Genomic DNA, 23,579 nt, shown 5'->3' with positions numbered 1-23,579 from the left:
TGCAGGCAAAACCCACCTTGAGTTTTGCCGAGAGAGAGGAAGGGAGGGTGATGGAGTATTTGGGGTGGGTGCTGGTCAACACTATCTCTGAAGTGGCCTGGGAAGCTACCCTGTCCCTTAGCCCTCAATACCACACCCTTAGCTCAGCAGTATGTGCCCCCCTCCACCCCGAACCCTGAAGCTAGTCTTCTAGCAGACTTGTGGCTGTCTGGTCTGACTTCATAATGACATCCCGGTCCACTCCCCAAACACAAAAATAACATATGTTCATATACATCTAGAAAACCCAGAAACATAAAAAGCAACTGATGAACGTCCCTGAAATGAAAAGCCATGTTAATGAGAATTGTTCAAAGAGATTGCTAACATTTTTAAACAGAATCGATCCACAACCAAAGCTCATAGGGTGAGCTTATTGATGCTTTTCTAAGACAGAGGCCCAGATTCGGTTGTATCTATTCCCTTGTCTATGTAAGGACAGCTAAATGCAAGTAAAGCCTGCTCTCACATAACCCTTCACAGCCGGAGACCCTCCCATTCTCTTAGCCAGTCTTTCTTACTTGGTGCGTGACTGCATTGCCCACAGGCTCGCCGTAAGAATCCCATACCCTCAGCCCATACAGTGACTCCATTCTCTACATCATGCCTTTCATCCGTGAGGTGCTTTAAGTTACACACACACACACACACACACACACACACACACACACACACATATATATATATATATAAAATTATATATTTCACCTATATGGGCACTTTGTTTACATATATGTCTCCCTACTGGAAAAAGATGTTGGCTCCCACTATAGATGGTTGTAAGCCACCATGTGGTTGCTGGGAATTGAAACTCTGGAGCAGTGATCTGAGCCATCTCTCCAGCCTGCAAGTTATACATTCTTTATGTGCGTGTTCCTAGGAAAGCTGGTGTCTCCTGAACATACAAGTAGAGCCTACTAAGTCTGGTCTTTTCAGTTGTGGTCATGCCTGGCACAAGGTAGTAGGCACCCAGAAAATATTTATAGGGTGAATTGGCCTCCATTCGATATGTCTGTTTCATCCCCTTGCCAGCTGTGTATGTTTGTTTTTATAATGTCCATGATTAATCTGTATGATTTTCCTTTCCTCCCTTATTGTAATAATAACTGTACTAGAATAAAAGCCCACAGCTTAGGGCCCTCCACTACTTGGATTGTGCCTTTGTTGGTGGGTTGAAGATGTCATTAGTTTCTAATGGCTTTGCTGTCCTGCTTAGGACCTTGAGATGTGAGCTCACTTTTCCCGAATCAGTACTGGAGAGAGCAACTGCCTGCCATCTGTCAGCTCAAAAGGTGACTTGTAGGTGTTTGGAAATGTTTGAAGCCAGAGAAGGCAGCGTTGGGAGGGTTTCAGAGTAATAATAGTTCCAGCTGAAGAGCTAGGGACCAGCTCAGTGGGTCCCTAGGAAGAGAGGGGGCAGGGCAGGTCAAGCATATGTGGGCAGGGTGTGGATGGGTGGGTGTGGTTTGCCCACCATTCTGCCCACAGACCAGGGTTTCTGGGCATGGAGGATGCCTGAGGGATTCTGACCTCTGCTTTTGGCCATGTTTCACCAGAAAAAAAACACACACACACACACACACACATAAGGCAGTTCCAGACAGTGCACCCTGGTTTTTATGGAGCCAAGGATATGTAAATGTGAAGTGTCTGCCAAGGAATAGATACATCTACTTTCCATTTCTCATCAACAAACATTAAAGCAGGGCTATTTTGATATAAACTCAAAGAAAGGGGAAAGCCAGTGTTTTGAGGGGGACTAGGAGTCAGCACCTTGCTTTTACCCTCTGGGAAGATGGCAGGGGTAAACCCAGCTACAGACCTGGACATCACAGAGTTTGAATTTCCATGTCCAGCATAGAGGTTCTCCTTTAAGAGCTGCTTTAAATAGAGACCAGTGCTGGTAACAGGGTGTTTCCGGATCTGAATTAGAGAAATGTAATCTTAACCAGCTTCAGCAGAAAAGATGCCAAGTGTCTCCCTGTTGTCCACATATTGGTCATCAAAGTCCCTCCTCACGCTGTCACTCCTTACATTAAGGTCCAACCCAGACAGATACCCTGAAGGCAGCAGACATTTTATGCACATGATGACATCAGAGGTAGAGAAGGGTCCTGCACATCCTGGTGTCTCTAAGAATGGGGTAAGGTCCTCTCGAAGACCCCACAGGTTCTCCACAACTCCCTGGCCATTCCGTGTCACCTGCTCACTCTGAAAATCACTGACAACCAGGGCAGTAAGCCATTCATGACCGCTGATCAAAAGGTTGAAAGAAGACAATTGGCTTCCTCAGAGAAAATCCCAGTGGAGGGTACAAACATCTGAGTGTGCATTGAGCAGACAGTCCAGAGTTCTCCGAAACACGGGTGCTGTTCATAGAGCCGGTTTCTCCTTGGATACTCTAATAGTTTTCAAACAATGGTTAGCCCCTTAATGTCATTCAAATAATATCCCACCAGGAGAATAAACAAATGGAATGAGCAAAGTCATAGGCCCTGTCTAAAAGCCCATGGACAGTGTGGTCAAGGTTCCTGATTTGAAAATCTCAGGTAGAAAATCTATCTGGTTCCTTCTGCATTTTCTATTCCTGAGCACCTTTTGCCTTGACACAATAGTCTTATGTGAGACCAATATCTCTGTGTGTGGAAGGCAACTCCAAGAAGTCGGCTAGCAAGAGGGGACCGGTACTTGTAAAGTTTGGACAAACTGGGTGTCCAGGGAGGGCATTTGGTCTGAGACTAGAAGTTAGGCCCGTGGACAAGGAGCCTAAGTGACGAGGGGCTGAGGTGAGGAGCTGTGTGATCCAGGGCTGACCTTGGTGGCTGTGTACCTGGGTGATACTGGCATGTCGGAAGAACTAGATTTCATGGATCCCCGAGGGCAGAGAAAGCATGCAGGCCCAAGGTTCTAGGACCTTCCTTTTGGACAGGGATAAATACAGGTATGGCACCCGAGTTGCTGGACACAAGGTTACATTTGAATTTCAGAAAAATAAACAATGTCTCAATACAACTGTGCCTTTCTTGCTGCAAATAGACTAAGGCATATATACTACCCTGTGGGAGGCACAGCGAGGCGGTCCTTGCTTTTTGTCCGAGATTCATATTTAATGGGATATTTTTTTTATTCAATTTTTTTTTTTTGCCTGTGGGTATGGCATGTGCGCCATGACCTGTATGTGGACTCAGTTCTCTCTTTCCGTCGTATGTACTGTGGTGACTTAAATGAGAAGTGTTCCCCCATGGGCTCTTATACTTGAATGCATGGTTCCCAAATGGTGGTGGTGATATCCAGAGTCCACAGCGGGGTAGGAGGTTATATAACTTTCAGAAATGGGGGAGGAAAACTTGCTGGAGGAACTACATCACTGGGGGAGGGCTTTGGTGGGGGAAGTACATCACTGGGGGAGGGCTTTGGTGGGGGAAGTATGTCACTGGGGAGGGCTTTTGAGAGCTTATAGTCTCACCCCATTTCCAATTTGTTCTTTCCTCACGTGCTGACAGAACATGGCCAGGCAGTTTACTGCTGGGACGCCATTCCCACCCTTGCAAACTCTAGCCTTTTAGGACCAAACTAAACTTTTATAGGTAGCTTCTGGTCCTGGTGTTTTATCACGGCAACAAAAAGATGACATAATACTCATGGATTCTACGGATTAAACCCCTGTCGTTGGGATTGTGAGACAGACATTTTCACTCACCTGGCTGTCTCACTAGCCTCATGCTGCACTTACCTGGTAACCCTGACCCCCTTACACAGGTGGTCAAGGAGGGATCTGCAGAGATGTTATGGCGTTGGTGATGATTGTGTACTGTGTTCTCCCTCTCACACGGGGCAGTCTGCCCCTCTTGCTCTACCCAACCAGTAGGATTTGGGGGGGCAAACTACGTACCGCATCAATTATGCAAATTTCTCATGAAAAGGACAGGTGTCTGCATGCCATCATAGTCGTAGCTCTTCTTAGCCAGAATCCCTACCAACTGGATCTGGCCACTGCGAAACCAAGAGGCCCAGGTGATTCCGAGGCCTCGCCAGGCCTCTAAAGACCACTTTAGATCTTAAATTCCAGAGTATGAGGTCACTGCTCTGTTTTTTGCGTTGGATAAATATTTGTTAAGAGAAGGGATGAGTCTCCCCCACTCTCTTAACCGGTGTTTATCTTGTGGAACTCCGAGAGACCAGGAGCGGAGGCGGTTTTTCTTTCCATCTTCTTCCTGGTCTTGAGCCTCATGGGAAAGGACTGGAGTGGAAGATCTGACGGAGAGTCTTGGAGAACACAGGGGAGACAGGAAAACGGCAGGACTAACTAGGGAAGGGAGCACCCGAGCCTGCCAGAAGCATCCATCCATACCATACCGGGGAGGAAGCCAAGTTCTTAATCGCCTCCTCGGGCAAAAAGACCTGAGATTTCACGTTGAGAATAAGTCTTCAGGTATTTTCACATGATTCCTTTGGACTCTGTCTTGGCATGGTCTGTTTGTTCAGCATCTTGAGGAGAACGAGGCTGAACTTGGAATCCTCCAACCAGGCGCCTAAGGCACACTGGAAATGCATCGACGGAACTTGGTGGGTGGCGGGTAATGGCCGTCCTTCCTAATCTTAGTAATTTCCCAGATCATTGGTGGATCTGAGAACTCTACTCCTCCTTAGCTCCTCACCCCATAGGGCTTAGCAATGTACAGGCTAGCCTTCTGTCCATGAACTTAAACCTAGAATGTGCCAGGCTGCCTTTATCCCCTCCCTAGAGATACACCTGGGCAGTGGGTGAGGGGGCAGTATACACTTTCTCTCATGAAAGAATGATGTCATGGGTAACAGGCTCCAGTCATTCACTGGGGAACAGGTCCTCTCTCAATCTGTCCTCTCATCTGTGTAGCTGGGGAGGCTGCCACAAGACTGCAGGGCTCTGGAAAATGCTGGTGCTTTCTAGAATTTCTGCAGCATAAGGCTCCTCGGTGGGGCTCCAGGTCAGGAGTGGAGAGGCGAATCCTTTGATTCTTTTTTTTTTTTTCTTTGTGACTTTGGTTCTGTCCCCTCCTGCCCTCGCTCCCTTTAAGCAATGCCGTGTATCTCTGTGAGGAAGTCAGACCTGCTGGTGACTGACTGCCCACAACATGAGCACTCAGTTGTCTCCTGTAGATACGCCAAACTTGGAAGGGGTCAGTCAGTCTTAGCCCATGTGTGCTATAACCAAGGGCTGGACTCTGGGTTACATATGAAGAACTTTTTTTTAGTTGTGGTACTTTGGGAGGTTCAAGTACAAGGACAAAGTGCCAGAAGAGTGCTGTGCTCTGTCACCACAGCCTCGGGAAGAGACGAATGCTATATTCTGTAAGAACGAAAGTCATAACCTAGTTCCATCCTGTCCTTTAAAAGACACCCGTTCATTCCTGAACGGTTCATGGTATAAACTAACGTCACCCCAATCAAGATTCAGTTTCAAGATAACGATAAGAATTTGGAAGGGGCATGTGACCATGGTATTGTGTCCTTAATACTTAGGAGCAAACACAACCTTCCCTCCTCAAAAATCTGAACTTGAAAATAGAGCAAAAACTTTAATATCAAAATTAAACTACATGATTTAAATATCAAAATAGAAACACATGACTTTAAAAAAAAATGCCACCTCAGAATAATCAAGATGAAGAAACATGCCCACGAAAATATATAGAATCTAAAGCTGGACTCACAGTCATCTTGGGGGTAGCGCTGGAGTGTGATTGTTCCTGTAAGAGGTAAAAACCAGTCTTTACTGATGTGACTGTGTGTGGTTTAGAGAAAGTGGGCCGAACCCCACGGAGCGGAACGGGAAAGAAACTGGCAGGAGGCAGGAGCCAACCTAAGCCTTTCTCAGCGGTGTCTTATGGAGGGAGCGAGGTCTCCACTATGCGGGTCGGGTCTGGTCGGTGTCTCCACAAAGGGCAGGCTGCAGAGGCCACTGAGCAGAGGCCACTGAGCAGGTGGGATCCTTCCTGAGCAACTTGCTCTGAGGTTTGCCTGTTCTACACCCAATCCTCGCACGGATTGGGTCAATGCAAATAGTCTGCCTACTTGGTAATTGTATTTCCAATAGAAAAATCAATGAGTGAGCTTTCGTGTTGCTAACTGTCTGCACGATAGATGGGGAGCCTTTCAGCGTGCTCAGAGGATGTGGGATTTAAAGTCTAGGGTTCTGAATGCATGGGTGTGGGCAAGCCACAAGGTGAAGGTTATCTTATGGTATATCCTTGGTCCATCCATGATCTCCCTCACTGGCATCCTTTTCTTGTGCATGTACGTCTACATGCCTTGGCTGGGGTGGTCCACCCTCTCACTCACCTCCCCAGGGTCACTGGGAATGCCCTATGTAGAATCTACTTGGGTGGCTTTTAGCCTTGCCCCTCTGTATATATACTCGCCTGGTTCATGTCCTCTCTAGTCTTCTCTTACACTCTTGTTATCTCTTACACTCTTGTTAAAGCCAAGAGAGCACAGGCATTCCCTGGAGGCCTCTGAGAGAGTTTGGGGGGGGGCTAGAACACCCCACACTCCTTTAGGGTTGTTCCTTCTGAATCCTGAGTTCACAGATGGCAGGGGTCAGATGGGGATTCAGTCTGCACTCACTCCCATGGACTCCGTCTTGTCTTCTCTTCATCTGAGGCCTTTCCCACAGGAAGGCCTGGGAAAGGGGGGGGGGGGTGCTTCCCGGAGAGCTGCTCGGCCAAACCCTTCTCTCCGTGATCTTTGGGTTTCCTCTGAGGATTCTCCCAGCACCAGGCCTACGGGCCTGACTCTGTAAGTGTCTGGGAAGAACAGGGGGCTGGGGGGAGCCAGTTTCCATAGCACTTTAGGCCCGTGCCAAGTCGGAGATTCTGTGGGGCCTCGGTAGAAACAGGATTTCCTGTGGACCAACCCTCAGGCGAGCTCTTCCCCACTTCTTGAAACCTTCACTCTTTCCGCCGCTCCAAAGAGCTTTTATTCTGTTGGATATATTTCTTCTTGTCTTCTGAGAGAGCTGGGTTGGGGCTGTACACACATGGATGTAAAACCACCCTTGGGGCTCCCTCCTCCCTCTCTCTTGGCAGATAGTCAAAGTCTGATAAAGCAATTTGGCCCATCTCCTCTGGAGTTGAAAACTTCCATGTGTTGTGGATGTGCTTCTTAATGAAGCAACCTCACTCCCGACTCGCTATGTCAGCCCCAACATCCCGGGGAATGGGGTGACTAGGAGGAAACGTCACCAAACCACCTCGTGTGGCAGATTAGGAATCCGAGGCTCAAAGATTTTAAATAACTTGCCTGAGGACCCTTGTTAGCTAATAGCAGAATGCATTACCGGCTATTAAAAATATTTATGCTCTTAATTAATGATGAGATCAGATCCTGTGTAGTTATAGGCTAAGAATTTAAATACAGTAAGCAGGTTATATACCCAAGACCTCAGGATAAGAAATGTCTCAAAAGCCAAGCAGTGGTGGTACACAACTTTAATCCCAGCACCTGGGAGGCAGAGGCAGACGGATCTCTGAGTTCGAGGCCAGCCTGGTCTTCTAGGAGAGCCAGGGCTACACAGAGAAACCCTGTCTTGAAGAAGGAAAAAAAAAAAGTATCTCAAATATGGCTGAGGAGTTGGCTCAGGTGAAATAGTGCTTCTTGCACACACATAAGGACCATGGTTCATATCCCTAGAGCCCATGTCAATGACAGGTGGGAGTGGTAGCCCAACTACAGTTCCCTAGTGCCTGGAAGACTCTCCAACGGAGAGTGATTAAGGAAGGTTATTAACATCAGCCTTGGACTTACATGTGCACTCTCACATACATGTACACACACACATGCACACACACGTATGCCCATACATGCAAGTAAGAATATACATATACCCCATCTGCCTGTACACAAACTGAAATAAAGATGAATATCTAAAACAGCCAGTTGTTCAGAAGGAATTTGTAAAATAGCTTAAAATGAAGAAACCACTCTGGTGTGGTAAATGGAGCTGATGGGTGTATACAGTGAGCTGAGGGTGTGATCCACAGTGAACTGGTGGCACTAGGACTCTCCAGGCCACACAACGAGGACAGGATGGTCTGGTAATGCATGGTGCCCTCACGGTTGTCTGGCTATCAACACGGAAGTCGGTACTGCCCTAGGTCAATTGCTCGTTCAGCAAAGAGACACTATTTCAAGGTACGGAATTGTCACTGAAGAGCCATGTGTGTGATATCATGTATTTTCCTCCTTCCTTGTCTTTATGTTCTTTGAAAACCAACATATCTGAGTTCTAGAAGTAATTTATCTAGAACTGACCAAAGCCTGCCCTTCCAAGTAAACAGCTTTGGACAAAATGCCAAACTTGCTTTCCGTTTTCAGAGTCATGGCAAATATAATTTAGAAGAAGGCGGCGAACGGTAATCATTCCTAATCTTCATTTTTGGTCTATTATTTATTTTTATGTATACAAACGCTGTGCCTGCTTGTGTGGCTATGTACCACATGAGTGCAGTACCTGAGGAGGACAGAAGAGGGCACTGTATCCCCTGGGCCTGGACAATTGTGAGCTGTTATGTGGGTGCTGGGAATTGAACCCTGGTCCTCTAGGACAGCAACGTGCTAGCTAGTTGTAGGTCAGCTTGACTCAAGTTCATTTTGGAAGAGGGACCCTCAACTGAGAAAATATCTTACCAGATTGGACTATGAGCAAGACTGTAGTATATCACCTTCTCAACCAGTCAATGATATGGAAGGGCCCAGTGCTTTGTGGGTGGTGCCATCCCATGGTATAAGAGGGCAGGCTGAGCAAGCCCCGAAGAATGAACCAGTAACTAGTACTGCTCCGTGGCCTCGGCTTCAGTTCCAGCTCTGGGTGCCTGCCTTGAGTTCTTGCTCTGACCTCTTTCCATGATGGACTGTGATGCAGAACTGTATGCAAAATAAACTAAGTACCCTTAACCCACTGAGCCACCTCTCCAGCCCACTATACACTCACACACACATACACACACACACACACACACACACACACACACACACACACACACACACACACACACACTCACACTCACACACACACTCACATACACACTCACACACACTCACATACACACTCACACTCACACACACTCACATACACACTCACACACACACTCACACACACTCACATACACACTCACACACTCACACTCACATACACACTCACATACACACTCACACACACACTCTCACACACACTCACACACTCACACACACACACACACACACACTCACACACACACACCATTTTCTTACACACAACCTGGAGATAAAACATTCAAGGCTGTACCTGATTTTCCATCCAATCATACTATCTTGGTATTTAGACAGAGCCCACTTTTTGGTATGCATGGGATTTCCAACTATGAGAGTGTCAAAATAGCTCCCAGATTATAGTTCTTCATTTTATTTTTGTTTTCTCTGAGGGTGATCCCACTTAGAAACTGAAGGAATGTGGACATGTCTAGAGGGGCGCTTTCTCATCTGTAGAATGGAACACTGGATAAGGGCATCCTTGAGGTGCCTGCAAGATCCCCATTTTCTGTGGTTTCTGTGGGAAGACCTCGCTCATTCCCCGAGCATGGACAGTGGAAAGCCTGGCTTCTCAGAATATTTCTTCCCACTGCCCTCCTTTGCATCTCATGTGGCTCACTTTATGGTGGCTATTTATTTTATGGTCTCTTTCTCCAATGGAGCTAAGGAGCTCCATCCCTCCACACCACCCTGAGCTGCCAGAGGCAACCCTTGTCCCATAAGATAAAGACTAAATCAAATTCTTCAGTCTCAAGGGCACAGCCTTCGGCCTGTCTCCATGCAGCCCTGCTGACTGATAATAATTGGGCAGTAGGCTGCTCTGCCAACACATAGCAGGTTTGGGGGTGTCTGGGTAGTTGCTTTTGTGCAAGTTTCTTCATCCATTGTAGGCTTGTTTATAAATTTCAAGATGGCAAAAGGATGTTAACAGACCAGTGGCAGAATTAAAGCCCTTCTGATTTCTTTCCCAGTGTGCTCCAGTCAAGGCAACAACTCAATGGCTGCTCACCAACAGTGATGCAGAGCTGAACTTGAAAGATTCAAGGTCACAGTCTAGGCCTCCACGGTGAGGGTCACAAGCAACTGCAAGCCACATGTCCTTAAAGGAACCTTACTGAAGTATAACAGAGTGTTTAATTAATGAGGCGTACACGATGTAGTCTGTGGCATGCCGTATGTAGAGACCTATGTAGTGTGAAGTCTGAAGGTAGCTTTGGGGCTGGTTTTCTCTTCAAACACCAATGAGTCTGGCCGAAAGGAGGGAGAAATGTCAGCAGCATGTCAGCAGTAGCATACTCTGCCATAGGGTCTGCTTTGTTTTGTTTGAGGCAGGGCCTCTCTGTGTAGCCCTGGCTATCCTAGAACTCACCATGTAGATCAGGCTGGCTTTGAACTCAAGGAGATCCTCCTGCCCCTGCCTCCTGAGTGCTGGGACTAAAAGCATGCGCTTCCACACCCGGCATTTGGGGGAGTTTTGTTTGCTTGTTTGCTTTTTGTTTTTAATTTACTTTATTTTATGTGTATGAGTGTTTTTGCCTGCATGTGTGTCTGTGCACCACATGTATGCAGAGTGCCTGAGCAAAAGAGCATCACACTCCCCAAGAACCATGGCTCCAGTTGGCTGTGAGCCACCCCGTGGGTGCTGGGATTCAAACCCTGATTCCCTGTAAGAGTAGCCAATGCCCTTAACCACTGAGCCATTGCTCCAGTCTTCTAGCCTCTGTCTTCTGTCGCTCAGACAAACCTTTCTTTTTGTGTATGAGAGAGATGTCTCATCCCCAAAGGAGCTGGAATCCATCTTACTCAGACATCCAAACCAGAACCCCGAGTATCCGAGTATCCGCTGTTACTGTGTACCACCTCCTGGAGAGACCCTAATGGGTTCACAGACACTCCTGGGGAAGGTACAACACACCATTGCCACAAAACTTCAGTTTATGGAAGGAAAGAAAGAAATCATGATGGCTGTAGCCGGCAGCCATGAGCACATCTGCCTGGGCAGGTAGAGCAAGTGCCCACATACCGCAGATGGCAGCTCCCTTCCCGGAAGGTAGAAGCATCTCGGGAAGGTGGATGGACCTCCATGGCCCTCAGTGCCATCTGGAAGTCATTTCTGTTCCTTGTCCTTTAGGCCTCTTCTTTTTGGGCATCAGGAGGACACTCTGGGGGCCACATAGTCCCTAAGCCTTTTTTTTTTTTTTTAAATCTTAAGTTTCAAGGAGATTCAAAGCTACAACAGGGGGGTTAAGAGCATCCACTGTTCTTGCAGAGGACCTGGGTTGAGTTCTCTACACCCACATGGTGGTTCACACCCATCCAGACCACCAGTTCCAGGGGATCTGATGCTTTCCTCTGCCTTCCATGGTATCAGGCATGAGTGTGGTTACATGTAAGTAAAACATTCATACACATAAAATAAATCTAAAACAAATTTAAAGAATAAGCTTCAAAACTAAACCTGCAGTACCCTGTGAATCATCACACACCCACTATATATCTATATATATATATATAGATATATATATATATCACATAAACCCACCATATATATAACCTACACTCATACATATATAAATACAACATGCACAAATAGTATACATATACATATCACATATACACATACATATATGCACATACCACATCTATACACACAACACATACATGCACACACACCACACATACATACACATGCACACATATGCCACATACACACTACAAACATACACACAGCATACATGTACACACACAGACACACACACATATCACATTCACACATATACACACATACCACACATACACTACACTACACACAAATACCTATAGGACTCCAATTATTCCCAGTTGTTATAAGCCAGATGTGAGGTGCTTGAAGAAAAGCACCTTTGAAGATTCCCCCTCTATGTCAGTATTTCTTCTGTCTGTTTCTGGTCAGTGCTGATGGGCTGTGTCCTTCCTTTCTGACTCAAGGTTTGTGCCCATCTCTGTTAGTGGTGGCATCATAATGAGCTGCCTACTGTGTGCACCTTGGGCAGTTGAAACAGTGACTGTGACTGATGATCTGTCATCTCGCTTTTTTTTCAAATACAATTAAACCTCTTGGCTCATAGGGCCCAGCTTACCCTGTACTGATAAAACTGATTTTCATCACACTAAGGGCATTCTTGCCCATTTATGCTGCAGGCTGAATGTCCAGAGTGTCTTCCAAGGCACGGTGATGTTTCTGTCCATTTTTTTATTACCTCTATATGGAACCGACATTCTCTTGATTTTGCGACATAAGAGAAAGCACTTTGCAATGATCTAATTTTGTTCCTACTATTGTCCATAACTCTGTAGCTCCTGTCAGCACAGAAATGGCCATCCAGGCATGACAGCTGGCAGTTAGTTCAGATATTTCACATTCCATAGGTACTACCCAACCTGCAGCCTCCGGGTTCCTGACACCTGCTTCCTGGGCTCTTGTTCAACCCATCTTTTAGGTTCTGCTGCTTTTAGTTCATCCACTTCTGGGTACCAGATAAAGCCGCATGAAGGCAACTTTAAAAACCTGGAGGTATGCTTCTCCTTTCTTTCTGCTTCTCTTTCTAAGGATGATGGCGTCAGCCACACCCAATAATCTCTTCTTGTTTCATCATCAGTTTGATGCCGCATAGCTATCTATACCCACAAACAGGGCTGTGTTTCAGTTGAATTTCCTTGCTCCTCCCATGAAGCAAAGGGAGAGAGAAAGACTATCAAGAGGAGAGCCACAAGCTCCTGACGTACGTAAAACTTCATGTTTGTCACTGGGAGCCTGTTGGTGGCCATGAAACAGGTGTGCATCACCAGGCTGGGTGCTGACCTAGGTGAAGAAGAATCTGTTCCAGAGGGTGGACTGTCAGAAGCAAGAGGCATGCTGACAGAGAAGGAATAACCCCGGGACTCCCCCACCCCCACCCCTGCCCATCACTATTCCATCAAGTCATAGCGAAGTAACAGAGAGGCTCTAGACATATTTAGGAGCACAGTCCTGACGTTGAGACCTACATTAATGTGCCTTAATGAGTGTAACTGTACACACAGTAGGGCTCACCATGCTAGAAGTCTTAACGGTGCTACTGAAAGGAGACCGCTGAGACACTCGCTTCTGTCCTGAGCTTGGCTACTGGGTTCATCTATGTTGTGTAGAGTCACAGAGAATTTTGAGTCTGTGCAGGTTCTAACATCATGTCCTCCAGCTTGTTCCCTTGGAAGACTCTTGAAATCAACTCCTTTTTAGGCCAATCCCAAAGCTGTCTTCTCTAGAAAAACATTTTCTAAGCTTCTGTGCAAGAAAATGGGGCCCATCCTTTGCTGATCACGTGATACAGTGTTCCTAGAGGCAGCGTCTGTGCTTTCTCCTCAGAGCCGTGCATGCGTGGTGCTTGGCACACAACAGGTCTCCTGGGGAAGGTTAATCAAATGCAATTGCCAACTGGCCTTCCCCATCAAAGAAAATTCTCACCTCCATTCCCCATAAATATAGAAAAATGATCCCTTTCACTCTTTCCTCTGAACTTCATTTTCTCCCAGAGAAAGTCAATAAAGAGCGTGCCATCTAGGGTGGAAAACATTCTCCAACCTTCTCGGGAAGTGACCTAACAGGGAATAATAACAAATAGGAGATGGTGTCAGTAATAAACGACCTTATTACTCGGTCCCCCAAAAGAGATTTCCAATATCGTGTATTTTTGAGCTTCCAAAGAACTTGAGCGTCGGCTATTAATTGGTTCCAAATAAATCAAAAGCTTAGCAAATACCATCTACATAATCACATGGCTATTAAAAAGGAAGCACAAGATCAAAGATCATCCGTCCATGTACAAAGACTGAAAGTCTCTTTTGGCCAAAGTAAGTAATGCCCTTTCCCTGCTTCTCACAGGCATGTTAACATCCTGGGCATGAGTCAAAGCGCTTCTACATCACCAGCCTTTATGGCTTTCCTTTCTTCACTGTATAAATGAGAAAGTTAGGCTAAATGTCTCAAAAGTTCTCTCCGTCTAAACAGAGACGTCCTCAAACACAGTTACATGGTTCTGTTCATCTCTGTGCATTCTGCCTGTGCCACACGGTAGACCCAATAACTAAGAATAATAGTTGTATGCTGGACAGTGGTGGCACACGCCTTTAATCCCAGTGCTTGGGAGGCAGAGGCAGGTGGATTTCTGAGTTCGAGGCCAGCCTGGTCTACAGAGTGAGTTCCAGGACAGCCAGATCTATACAGAGAAACCTTGTCTCAAAATGAAAAAAAAAAAAGTTATAAAACTCCTTTAAATTAAATTTTAATGGCTTGTGATTCAAGGTGTTAGTCACAGTTCAGATGATTTCATATATAAAAATAGACCAAGTGTCATCAGCAAGATGCTCTTTAAACATTTGATTAAGCCAGGCCAAACTCAGGAGTAGAGGCATTTTTTTTTTCCTGGTGTCAATTTGCATCCATCCATTCGTTCAGGAAGTATTTGCTGAATATTTATTAAGAACCAGGTTCTTAAGTCATTATAGAGTCATTTATTGAATGTGCCTGACTCATGTATCATCACCTTTAATGTCTGAATGTTTCTTAAAGAATTATGAAAGAATTAAATTGTTGAACCAATCAGGCCTTGAACTTGACACTGGGAATATACTCTCAGTAAGACAAATTTATTATCACAGTAGTAGAGGAATTGCAGATGGAGATGTTAGGGGCTGGGGGGCACAGCACAGTGGGAAGATGAAGGGTTGGTTGGCATATACAAGTTGTTGGGTTAAACCCCCTTCCAACACCATCCTAGAATAAGTGGAAATTAGTATAACGTAAATCTATGATTCTTCCTTAACAGAGTCAACAGAGGTTGCCGGCAGCTGAGTTCACAAAATTAACCATCCCCTAATCCAGACCATGGCTCCACAGCAAAGCTGGCACTGAGTTTTTCCCTGAAAACTGAGCCCCAACCTGGGCCAGGAGAAGCGGGGTTCCACTCTCTAACAAAACCAAAAGGAGCTAGGACTCCAAATGGCAACATTCCACCAGCTATGTGGAGTTAGAAAAGAAGTCAACCAGTCTTTAGATGGAGTTTATCTTGCTAGAGAACAAAGGTACAGAAGCAGGAGAGAAGAAGGCAGGGCTCTCCACAGCACCCCTCTTCTTCATTTTATCCCTCCTGCATGAGACTGTATTCCTGCCCTTCCCCCCCCCCCCACACACACACACCTCCCAGCATCTTACAGTATAGCGCTGGCTGGTTTAGAATTCTCTGTTGTCCAGGCAATCCTTCTACCCCTCCCTCCCACTTAGTCCTGGAACTACAGGTTTGCACTACCAAGTCCAACTAAATCCCATTTAATGTAACTAAGGGAGGGCCTTGGAGATGGATGCAAAGAAGAAGCCCTTGCTGCCTGAGCCTAATGCCCCGAGTTCAATCCCCGAAACCCACCCTCGGAGAGAACCGACTCCCTAAAGTTGTCCCCTGGCTTTCGCACCTGCATGCATGTATACGTGCACAGAGACATACAGGCATGCATGCAGTGTGTGCACAGATGCACCAAAACTAATAACAACAAACAAAATACATTGTAAAGTTTGGCTACTTAGGCCGAGTGGAGTGGCAGGCAGGATCAGGAAGTCCAACACTTAGCAGCCTGGGCTGCCTTGTCCCCCAAACAACAACAACAACAACAACCAAGCCAAAAAGGAAACAACAAGAGCTGGAGATTCAGCTCACTGACATGGGTTTGCAAAACCTACCCTTGGCCCTGGACCCAATTCCCAGTACCCAAACAAACAAAACTATTTTAACAGTGTATGTGAGGGGCTTGGTAAAGAAACTACTGGGATAGCTGCTCCATTATCGGCGAGGGTGGGGGGTGAGGGGGTGGGGGGTATTGTGAAGAAGAAGAAGAAGAAGAAGAAGAAGAAGAAGAAGAAGAAGAAGAAGAAGAAGAAGAAGAAGAAGAAGAAGAAGAAGAAAGAGAGAGAGAGACAGAGAGACAGAGAGACAGAGACAGAGACAGAGAGACAGAGAGAGGATATGCAAAGGCATTTGGAAGAGTCTGGAGCAGAGGAAAAGAGAAGCAGACTGGGACTGGACATGGCCAGGGCTAGGGAAGGGCAGAGTGGGAGAGTTGTGGAGATAGGGAGACAGCAGGAGATAGAGAATAAGGCATAAGGAGAGATGGATGGACAGATGGAGGGAGAGAGACAGAGGGAGGGAGGGAGGGAGGGAGGGAGGGAGGGAGGGAGGGAGAGAAAGGATAGAAAAAGATAAAAATGTGGGGTGGGCAGACATGTGGATTATAAGGAGGATCAATAACTGGGGGAGAGAAGGGCCAGCACACTAGTGTGGACTTGGAAATGTGTAACAGGTACTTGTGATACTAAAGGGAGTCTGGGAGCCAGCATGGGCTTTGATGTTCTCATATGTGTCAATGGATAACCAAGCGAAAGGACTCCTTTAGGAGATGAGAATCCAGGTCCTTACAAGTTCTGTAGCCCAGCTTGAGCTCATTTCTGGATATATGGACATCCTGAAACCTAACAGAAGGCACAGAGGAGATAGAACAAAACTTTCAACAAGAAAAGACAATGAGTCTAATTGTTTTCTTCTCTTTTGCAACTCGGGAGTTGTTAATATTTGGAGATAGCCAAAATTGATTGCTCATCTTGGGTCGTTTGTCTATCCGTATCTACTTGATTCTGGCCATGGGGTTAGGGATCAAAGACTAGCTGATTCCTGAAGCCTACCCTACCCTCTCACCCTGCCATGTGGAGGTGGGGAGTGGGGGGGGGGGAGTGCCAGCAGATGTCAGAGGAGAAAAAGTAGGAATACATTCAGAGATATTTTCCCTGCCTGCCTTCTTCCTTCCTTCCTTCCCTTCTTCCTCTTCCTCTTTCTGTTCTTCCTCTGTTCTCTCTCTCTCCTCTCTTCTCTTTCTTTTTTATAGACAGGGTCTCACATTATTCTTGGATGACCTGGAACTCACCATTCGTATCAGGTGTGGTCTCACACTCCTAGAAAACCGCTTGCTTCTGCCTCTCAAGGACTGGGATTAAAGGTGTGCCCCCACTAAAGACACTTTATATTACTACACAATCTTTTCATGTCATTCTTACCATTGAGAATTCTTCAGTCATCGTTTTCCTATGAACACTCATTTTCTGTGATCTTTCTCTAACAAGCAAGTCAAAGGCGTTCTCAGCCACTTGGCAACTATTTGAGATGGCTTAGAACAGAGGTTGGACAGTTTTCGCGATACAAGTTAAGAATCCTGACATCTGAAATTTGAATTGGTCCAGAGTCTGAAATGTTTTGAGCACCAACTGGATCCTCGGGTGGAAAACTTTGTGCCGTGAATCTTGATTTCATATCAAGATTGTTTGAAATAGCATATGAAGCTACTATCATACTATCATGTGTAGAAGACCTATGAGAGAACCTTAAGTCAATTGTATGGTGAGATGCAGACCCCATCCTATGATATTATAGATATGCAAATATTTCAAAGTCTAAACTCATCTCAAATCAGAGATACCTTGACCTCAAGTATCTCTTCTGAGGCTGTTCAGCCTGTACTACTCAGCTGCATTAAGTATAGTTCTCCCACCGCATCCAGTGAAACACTACAGTGTACAAAATGTTGACCCTGAAGAGTCAGAGACCAGGAATCCTCAATTATAATCATGAGCACTCTCACCCCTCGGGGGCGCTCCTTCCAAGCTTCAAAACCTTACTTTTCTAAGGACAGTTGAACTATCAGACTTTGTGCACACAGAGTTCTAGCACAACAGTACGATTCATTTTTGTCTGTTCTATATAGGTCTCCAATTAGAGTCCCATCTCAAGCAAATAGCCATGATAATTTAAATTAATTTTGAGTAGCTTGAAGCTGACAGCCCTAGCATTAAAATAAATGCTTTTGTTACGGAGGTAATTTATTTACATGGTGCTGCGAGCTGCCACCTCTATTGGATCCCCTTTAATCGGAACCGTGTAGTCTCAAAAGAGGTGATGTAATTAGAAATGGATGAGAAGTGGTCCAGAACATTCCTTATCCTCCCGCGGGGCCTTCCCCTGCAGCCTCCCGGTTGGGTAGGAGTTTGATGCTATATTGATGGGAGAAGTGGAATTTCACTTCCCTGCTGATGGTGGAAATTTCCTGGAGAAGGAGGTGTTTCAGAGGCTTCTGGTGTGTGTGTGTGTGTGTGTGTGTGTGTGTGTGTGTGTGTGTGTGTGTTGTTCAATCTGTATGTTCAACATGGAAGGAGCTATACTGGAGACTGGCAGGGAGAAGGGAGCTATTTGGTTCCTAAACTGTGCCTGTATCTGGTCCTTTCTCACCAGGCTCGGTGTTGTAACTCCAAGTCTTTGTTTTTCCTCTTCCTCTTCCAGGTGTGAATGAGCCGAAGCAAGCCGCCACCTGCCGAAGAAACAGCCAGATTTCCATGTCATTTGCATGAACCCTGCTGTGAAATGAACCAAGCAAGGACTTGTTAGACACTTCCTCCCTTCCCTTGCGGAGCACTCCTGAGCCAGTGTTCCAGTGTGGTTTAATTGTGTCCCGTCCTTCTTTTGCCAAGGCAAACATCCCAGCCTCACAGGAGGCATCCCTAGAGCTCATCTGCTGGCCTGAACATGAACATGGGCAAAGCTGATGACTGGGAGCCTTTCCAAGGGACACGGGTCCCCACGGGGTCCGGTCTCCGGAAGCAGGACCTCTCATGATGCTGGTGTCTGGGAGTGAGCACCATGCCCATCACCCAGGACAATGCTTTGCTGCACCTGCCCCTCCTGTCCGAGTGGCTGCAGAACAGCCTACGGGAGGGCGGGGACAGTCCCGAGCAGCGGCTCTGCCTGGCGGCCATCCAGAAGCTGCAGGAGTACATCCAACTGAACTTGGCTGTGGAGGAGAGCGCAGTCCCACCCGAGCACAGTCCCCCTGAGATGGAGATCTGTACGGTGTACCTCGCCAAGCAGCTGGGGGACACTGAAACTGTGGGGCTCAGTTTTGGCAACATCCCTGTTTTCGGGGACTACGGTGAAAAGCGTCGAGGGGGTAAGAAGAGGAAAACCCACCAGGGTCCAGTGCTGGATGTGGGCTGCATCTGGGTGACCGAGTTGCGGAAGAACAGCCCAGCGGGGAAGAGCGGGAAGGTTCGGCTCCGGGATGAGATCCTTTCCCTGAACGGACAGCTGATGGTTGGAGTTGATGTCAGTGGGGCCAGGTAAGCAAGGGAATGAGCACCCACCCTGTGATTGCCCTGTATCTTATTTGATGCTATACTTCTAGAGTTCTGATTGCCCTGGCAAGAAGCCGGTGACTTTTGTGCCCTACAGGAAAACACACTGAGTCCTAGGCTCCTGTGGTCTCTTAAGATCCCAGGAGTTAAAGGAGAGAAGACTTGATGTTTCAAAGCTCACTTCCTATAAGTAACCATGTGTTGGGTTGCATCTCCTGAAGTGGACATGTGTCAGCCTACTGAATCCCTGATTGGTTTGTTCTATCATGTTTTGGTTTTGGTTCTATTCGTTAAGAACACTTACACTCAAAGTATTTCCCTTTCCCTGAAACGTGGGGTAAAAAGAAAACCGACACTATGTGAAACTGTAAGAAATGTCCCATTGAACGAGACTGTGTCACTCAACTCAGCATCTCATTGGCAATCAGAAGCCCAAAGCTGTGGCCCTGGGTGTCTTGCTCATCAACCTCACCTACAACTGACACAGGACTCCCAGAGGCTTCAAGCACAGATGCCCACCCTGACATACTTTTCTAACCACCCACCCTACCCCACCCCCACCCCCAACACTGTAGGAGGTTAAGACAGGACAGGTTGGGTTGTCTCCCTGGTGAACCCGGCTTCCCAGAAACACTATCGGTTCAGAGATAGGCCAGATGGACTCGTAAGCCCTTGGAAACGCTCTCATGGTTACAGTTTATCCCTTTGAAAAGATGAAGACTGAAACCAACCCTGGTGAAAGCCACAGAGGGAAGTCTAAGAGTGTGCCAGTTTTCAGTTGCTACCTGGTATCAGCAGGTACTCAGAGATGCCTATGTGCAGGAAAGCTCACATAAGGCGTGGTGTCCAGGGTTTTTATGGGATTGGTCATGTGGGCCTGACCTTTCTCACCCTAGTCTCTATTCCCACTAGTATTAAATTAATTCCATGTGGCCAAAAGCTTCCACATAAGCTATATGGTTAGTGTAAGCTATGGAGCATAGCTAAGCATCCCTAGATACACAGAGGTGCTATTCCTGCACTGGATATTCCAAGAGCTTACCTGTTGCCTCCCAGGGCTGGTCAGAAGCCAGTCTTTCTTTTAGAATGTGTGTGGGTTGAATGCTTCAGACCTTCTGAGTTCACACTCTCCTATGCACCTGGAGTCCTAGCACCCATTGCCTCATAACAACCCAGAAGTCAGCAAGAGAAGATAAGGAGACTAGCTTGATTTTTTTTTTTTCAAGGCTCACTTCCTGGTCCCTTTTGAAGACTTAAAAAGACACATCACTTACTAAGCAGCGTCTACCAGAGTGGACATCTGCATCCCCTCCCCCCTTCCCCCAATACTTCACTCAGTTCCTAATCACTTGTCTATATGAGAAGCTTAAATGGAAGGGCTCTACCATATTTACCTTGCCCAAGATTACCCAAGTAATAGAAGACAGAGCTGGGATTCGATCCCAGGTAGGTCTAGCTTCACAATTTTTCCTCCTTACCCCGGTGTTACATCTGGAGTTTTGTAGTCTGGTGTATAATTTCATGAATGGTTTATGGCTGCACAAAACACCTCTTTAGTATAACCACAAACATCAGGGGAAACATAGAACAAGCCAACAAGGCTTTCTACATAAACCAACAAGGAAACAGGCCTTTTGCCTCGTCTTGTAAATGGAATGACACAGTTTAGACTGGTTTTGCATTATTATAATAAAATATCTGAGGGGAACTACTTAAGAATAAAAAAAATTTACTTAGCTCATAGTTCTGGAAGTTTAAGATCAGGAAGCCCTGTAGGTTTAGACTCCTATGAAGGCCTAATGGTGACTCAATCTCACCAGGTAAATATAGTCCTGACATTCTCAAGGTGACTAGCCAAATAACACAGGGGTATGCCATGTAGTAAAGACTACCTGAGTATCAGCCCTAGCCAGCAGCAGCCTTAAGTTCCCTCTGCCTCCAAATCATGTGTAAAAATAATTTAAAGTTGGTATAATCTTAAACACCCAGGAACGCATTTGTCAATAGATAAGAAGCTAGAGAGACAGGTGTCCCATTTTTCCTTTACATATCAGATTCTGAATTGACCTAAGGACTTTCTACTTGGCCCCATCGTTTTGGTTCATAGCACCTGCCAGTACTGCCACACTGAGGACCAAGCTTTCAACATACAAGCCCTTGGGAGACAGACCACACCCAAGCCATAGAAGAATTTCTTTGGCCAACTTAGGTGCTACTGCAGCTTGGAGAGTAGACTGGGGATCCTGGTCCAGGTGTTTCTCAGAATTTGAGAAGGATTATTTCCAGCATCCCGAGTGAATACTAAAATCTAAGAATGTTCAAGTTCTTTATACAAATGATATAATATTTGCCTATGTACTATTATCTCTAGACTATTTACAATACCTAATACCATGTAAATAGCTGTTATCTGTATTATTATGTGTTGTTTATGAAATAGTAACAAGAAAAGTGCTCAGCAAAAATGCGAAGTGTTTTTTTGTTAGTACTTCAGTTCACAGTTCCTTTAGTCTACAGATGCAGAGCCCGAGTATGTAGAAAGCTATTACTGGCATTTTAAAGAGTTTTTGAGTGTTTTCAAGATGTTTTTTCCCCACTCATTATAACTGACAATTTCTACTTTGATATGTGAAGATTTGTTCTAAGAAGTATTGAGTAGGACCTAGTGTTCTACCAACACACACACATACCTCTAAATCATATATAATATAAGAAACTCTTTGGGACATCTGGTCTACCTCTCAAGTTTGCTTCTGAATTCAAAACTGTTTTATGTGATATTATAGGTTGAGTTGTATCCCCTTCTCCAAACTCATATGTTGAAATCCTAACTTCCAGTGATTCAGAATACAAACTTGTTCAGAAGTAAAACCATTGCACATGTAGTTAAGATGAGGTCATACTGAAGTCTGGGTGGATAATGCAATGTGATTGTTGTGCTTATCAAAAGCTAATTTGGACTCCAACACAGAGGGAAAATGGCATGCCAAGACAAGTTATGCTGTCACATGCCAAAGAACTACCAGGAGAGAGGACTGAAGCAGGTTTGTCCACAGCACCAGGGAAACCTGGCTCTGCTAACCTCTTGATCTTATACCCCTAGTCTCTAGAGCTGTGAGATTTTAAGTTTCTGTTTCTTAAGCCAGTTTGTGGTAGTTTATTACAACACCCTTGGAGAGCCAACACAGGCAGTGCGCTGACTTTCACCATCTTCTGTAAAACTCCCTGATAACTTTAAAGCACTGTGTGGGTTTAGGAGGAAGATGCTTCAATGGTTGCCTGTGTGGAGTGTGGGAGGAACAGGTGCAAAATGTAGATGATGAGGTCATGGTTGCTTATTTCAGAGTTACACGCACAGCCATGAGAGTGGGTTTGACATCCCTCTTGTAGAGAACCACACATCCGTGGAACCCAGACCTATAGGAACCTCCTCCACAGACTAGTGCTCTTATGGTCCACAGTTTGCTTCAGGTGCCCCAAGAAGTTTCTGAGGGATGACAGCTTCTTCCTTCTGTCAACTTCAGAGAACATTCTGGAAGAATGAAGAATATCAGTCGCATGTGATGTCACATTCCCTGCCCCTTAAAGACAAAGCTGGTAATTACATGGCAGAAGCCTCTGTTTAGAAAATCCTTGGCCACCATTCTGGAAAAGATGGGATTTTCCAAAATGTTCCGAAATGTTACTTCTGTTTGGTGCAGGAAGAAATGGGGAAGGTTTTTAGATTAGTTCCTGCAAGGAATATTTTGTAACCCTAGTCACCCCCTCCACTAGCTCTCTATAAGTAAACCAGATCTGTTCCCTGGAGACAGATTATTCCAAATTGGTAGCAAAATGTGGAATTAATTAAGATGGAGCCCACATACCCAAACAAAAACAAATGGACTTTTCTGAAAAGTAAAGAGGCCCATGTTTCGTTTTAAAAATGTTTTTGTTTTCAGAATGTGGACTTTGGAAATTTTTATAGGTTAATAAACGTGAACATAGCACGGTCCAGAGGACACAGGCCTTCTAAGGAGTCACCCTGGCTTCCAGAAGCCTTGTAACTATTCCCTTGGCACGGGAGGCTGACTCTGTTTTCCTAATAGGAGCTGCATGGTGGGTGAGAGAAGATGATTTATGTACACGGTGACTATGTAGCTGGCACAAGGAAGATACTCAGTCCAGAGGACCTTTAAGCACTTCACCCATCCAGCCTTGGGCAACCTGAACCCACAGCACGAAATCACACCAGAGAATAGGCCTTTGAGTTGGA

At 45.9% G+C, this 23,579-nt stretch overlaps 1 protein-coding gene across 3 annotated transcripts in view; it reads left to right on the top strand.

The window, feature by feature from the left end:
- Pdzd2 (PDZ domain containing 2) overlaps positions 1–23,579 on the top strand; it is a 369,377-nt gene that overhangs the window by 125,796 nt on the left and 220,002 nt on the right. For all 3 annotated transcript variants that reach the window (XM_029544119.1, XM_029544118.1, XM_029544117.1), the window contains exon 2: positions 18,477–19,309. In XM_029544119.1, coding sequence (XP_029399979.1) covers positions 18,834–19,309 — 476 coding nt within the window. In that variant the 5' untranslated portion in view covers positions 18,477–18,833. The remainder of the gene's footprint in view (positions 1–18,476; positions 19,310–23,579) is intronic.

This window comes from Mus pahari, chromosome 11, assembly GCF_900095145.1.
Source record: "Mus pahari chromosome 11, PAHARI_EIJ_v1.1, whole genome shotgun sequence".
In the NCBI taxonomy this organism is placed as follows: domain Eukaryota; kingdom Metazoa; phylum Chordata; class Mammalia; order Rodentia; family Muridae; genus Mus; species Mus pahari.
Note: the sequence above shows the minus strand (reverse complement) of the source record. Positions and strands in the feature narration are given on the sequence as shown.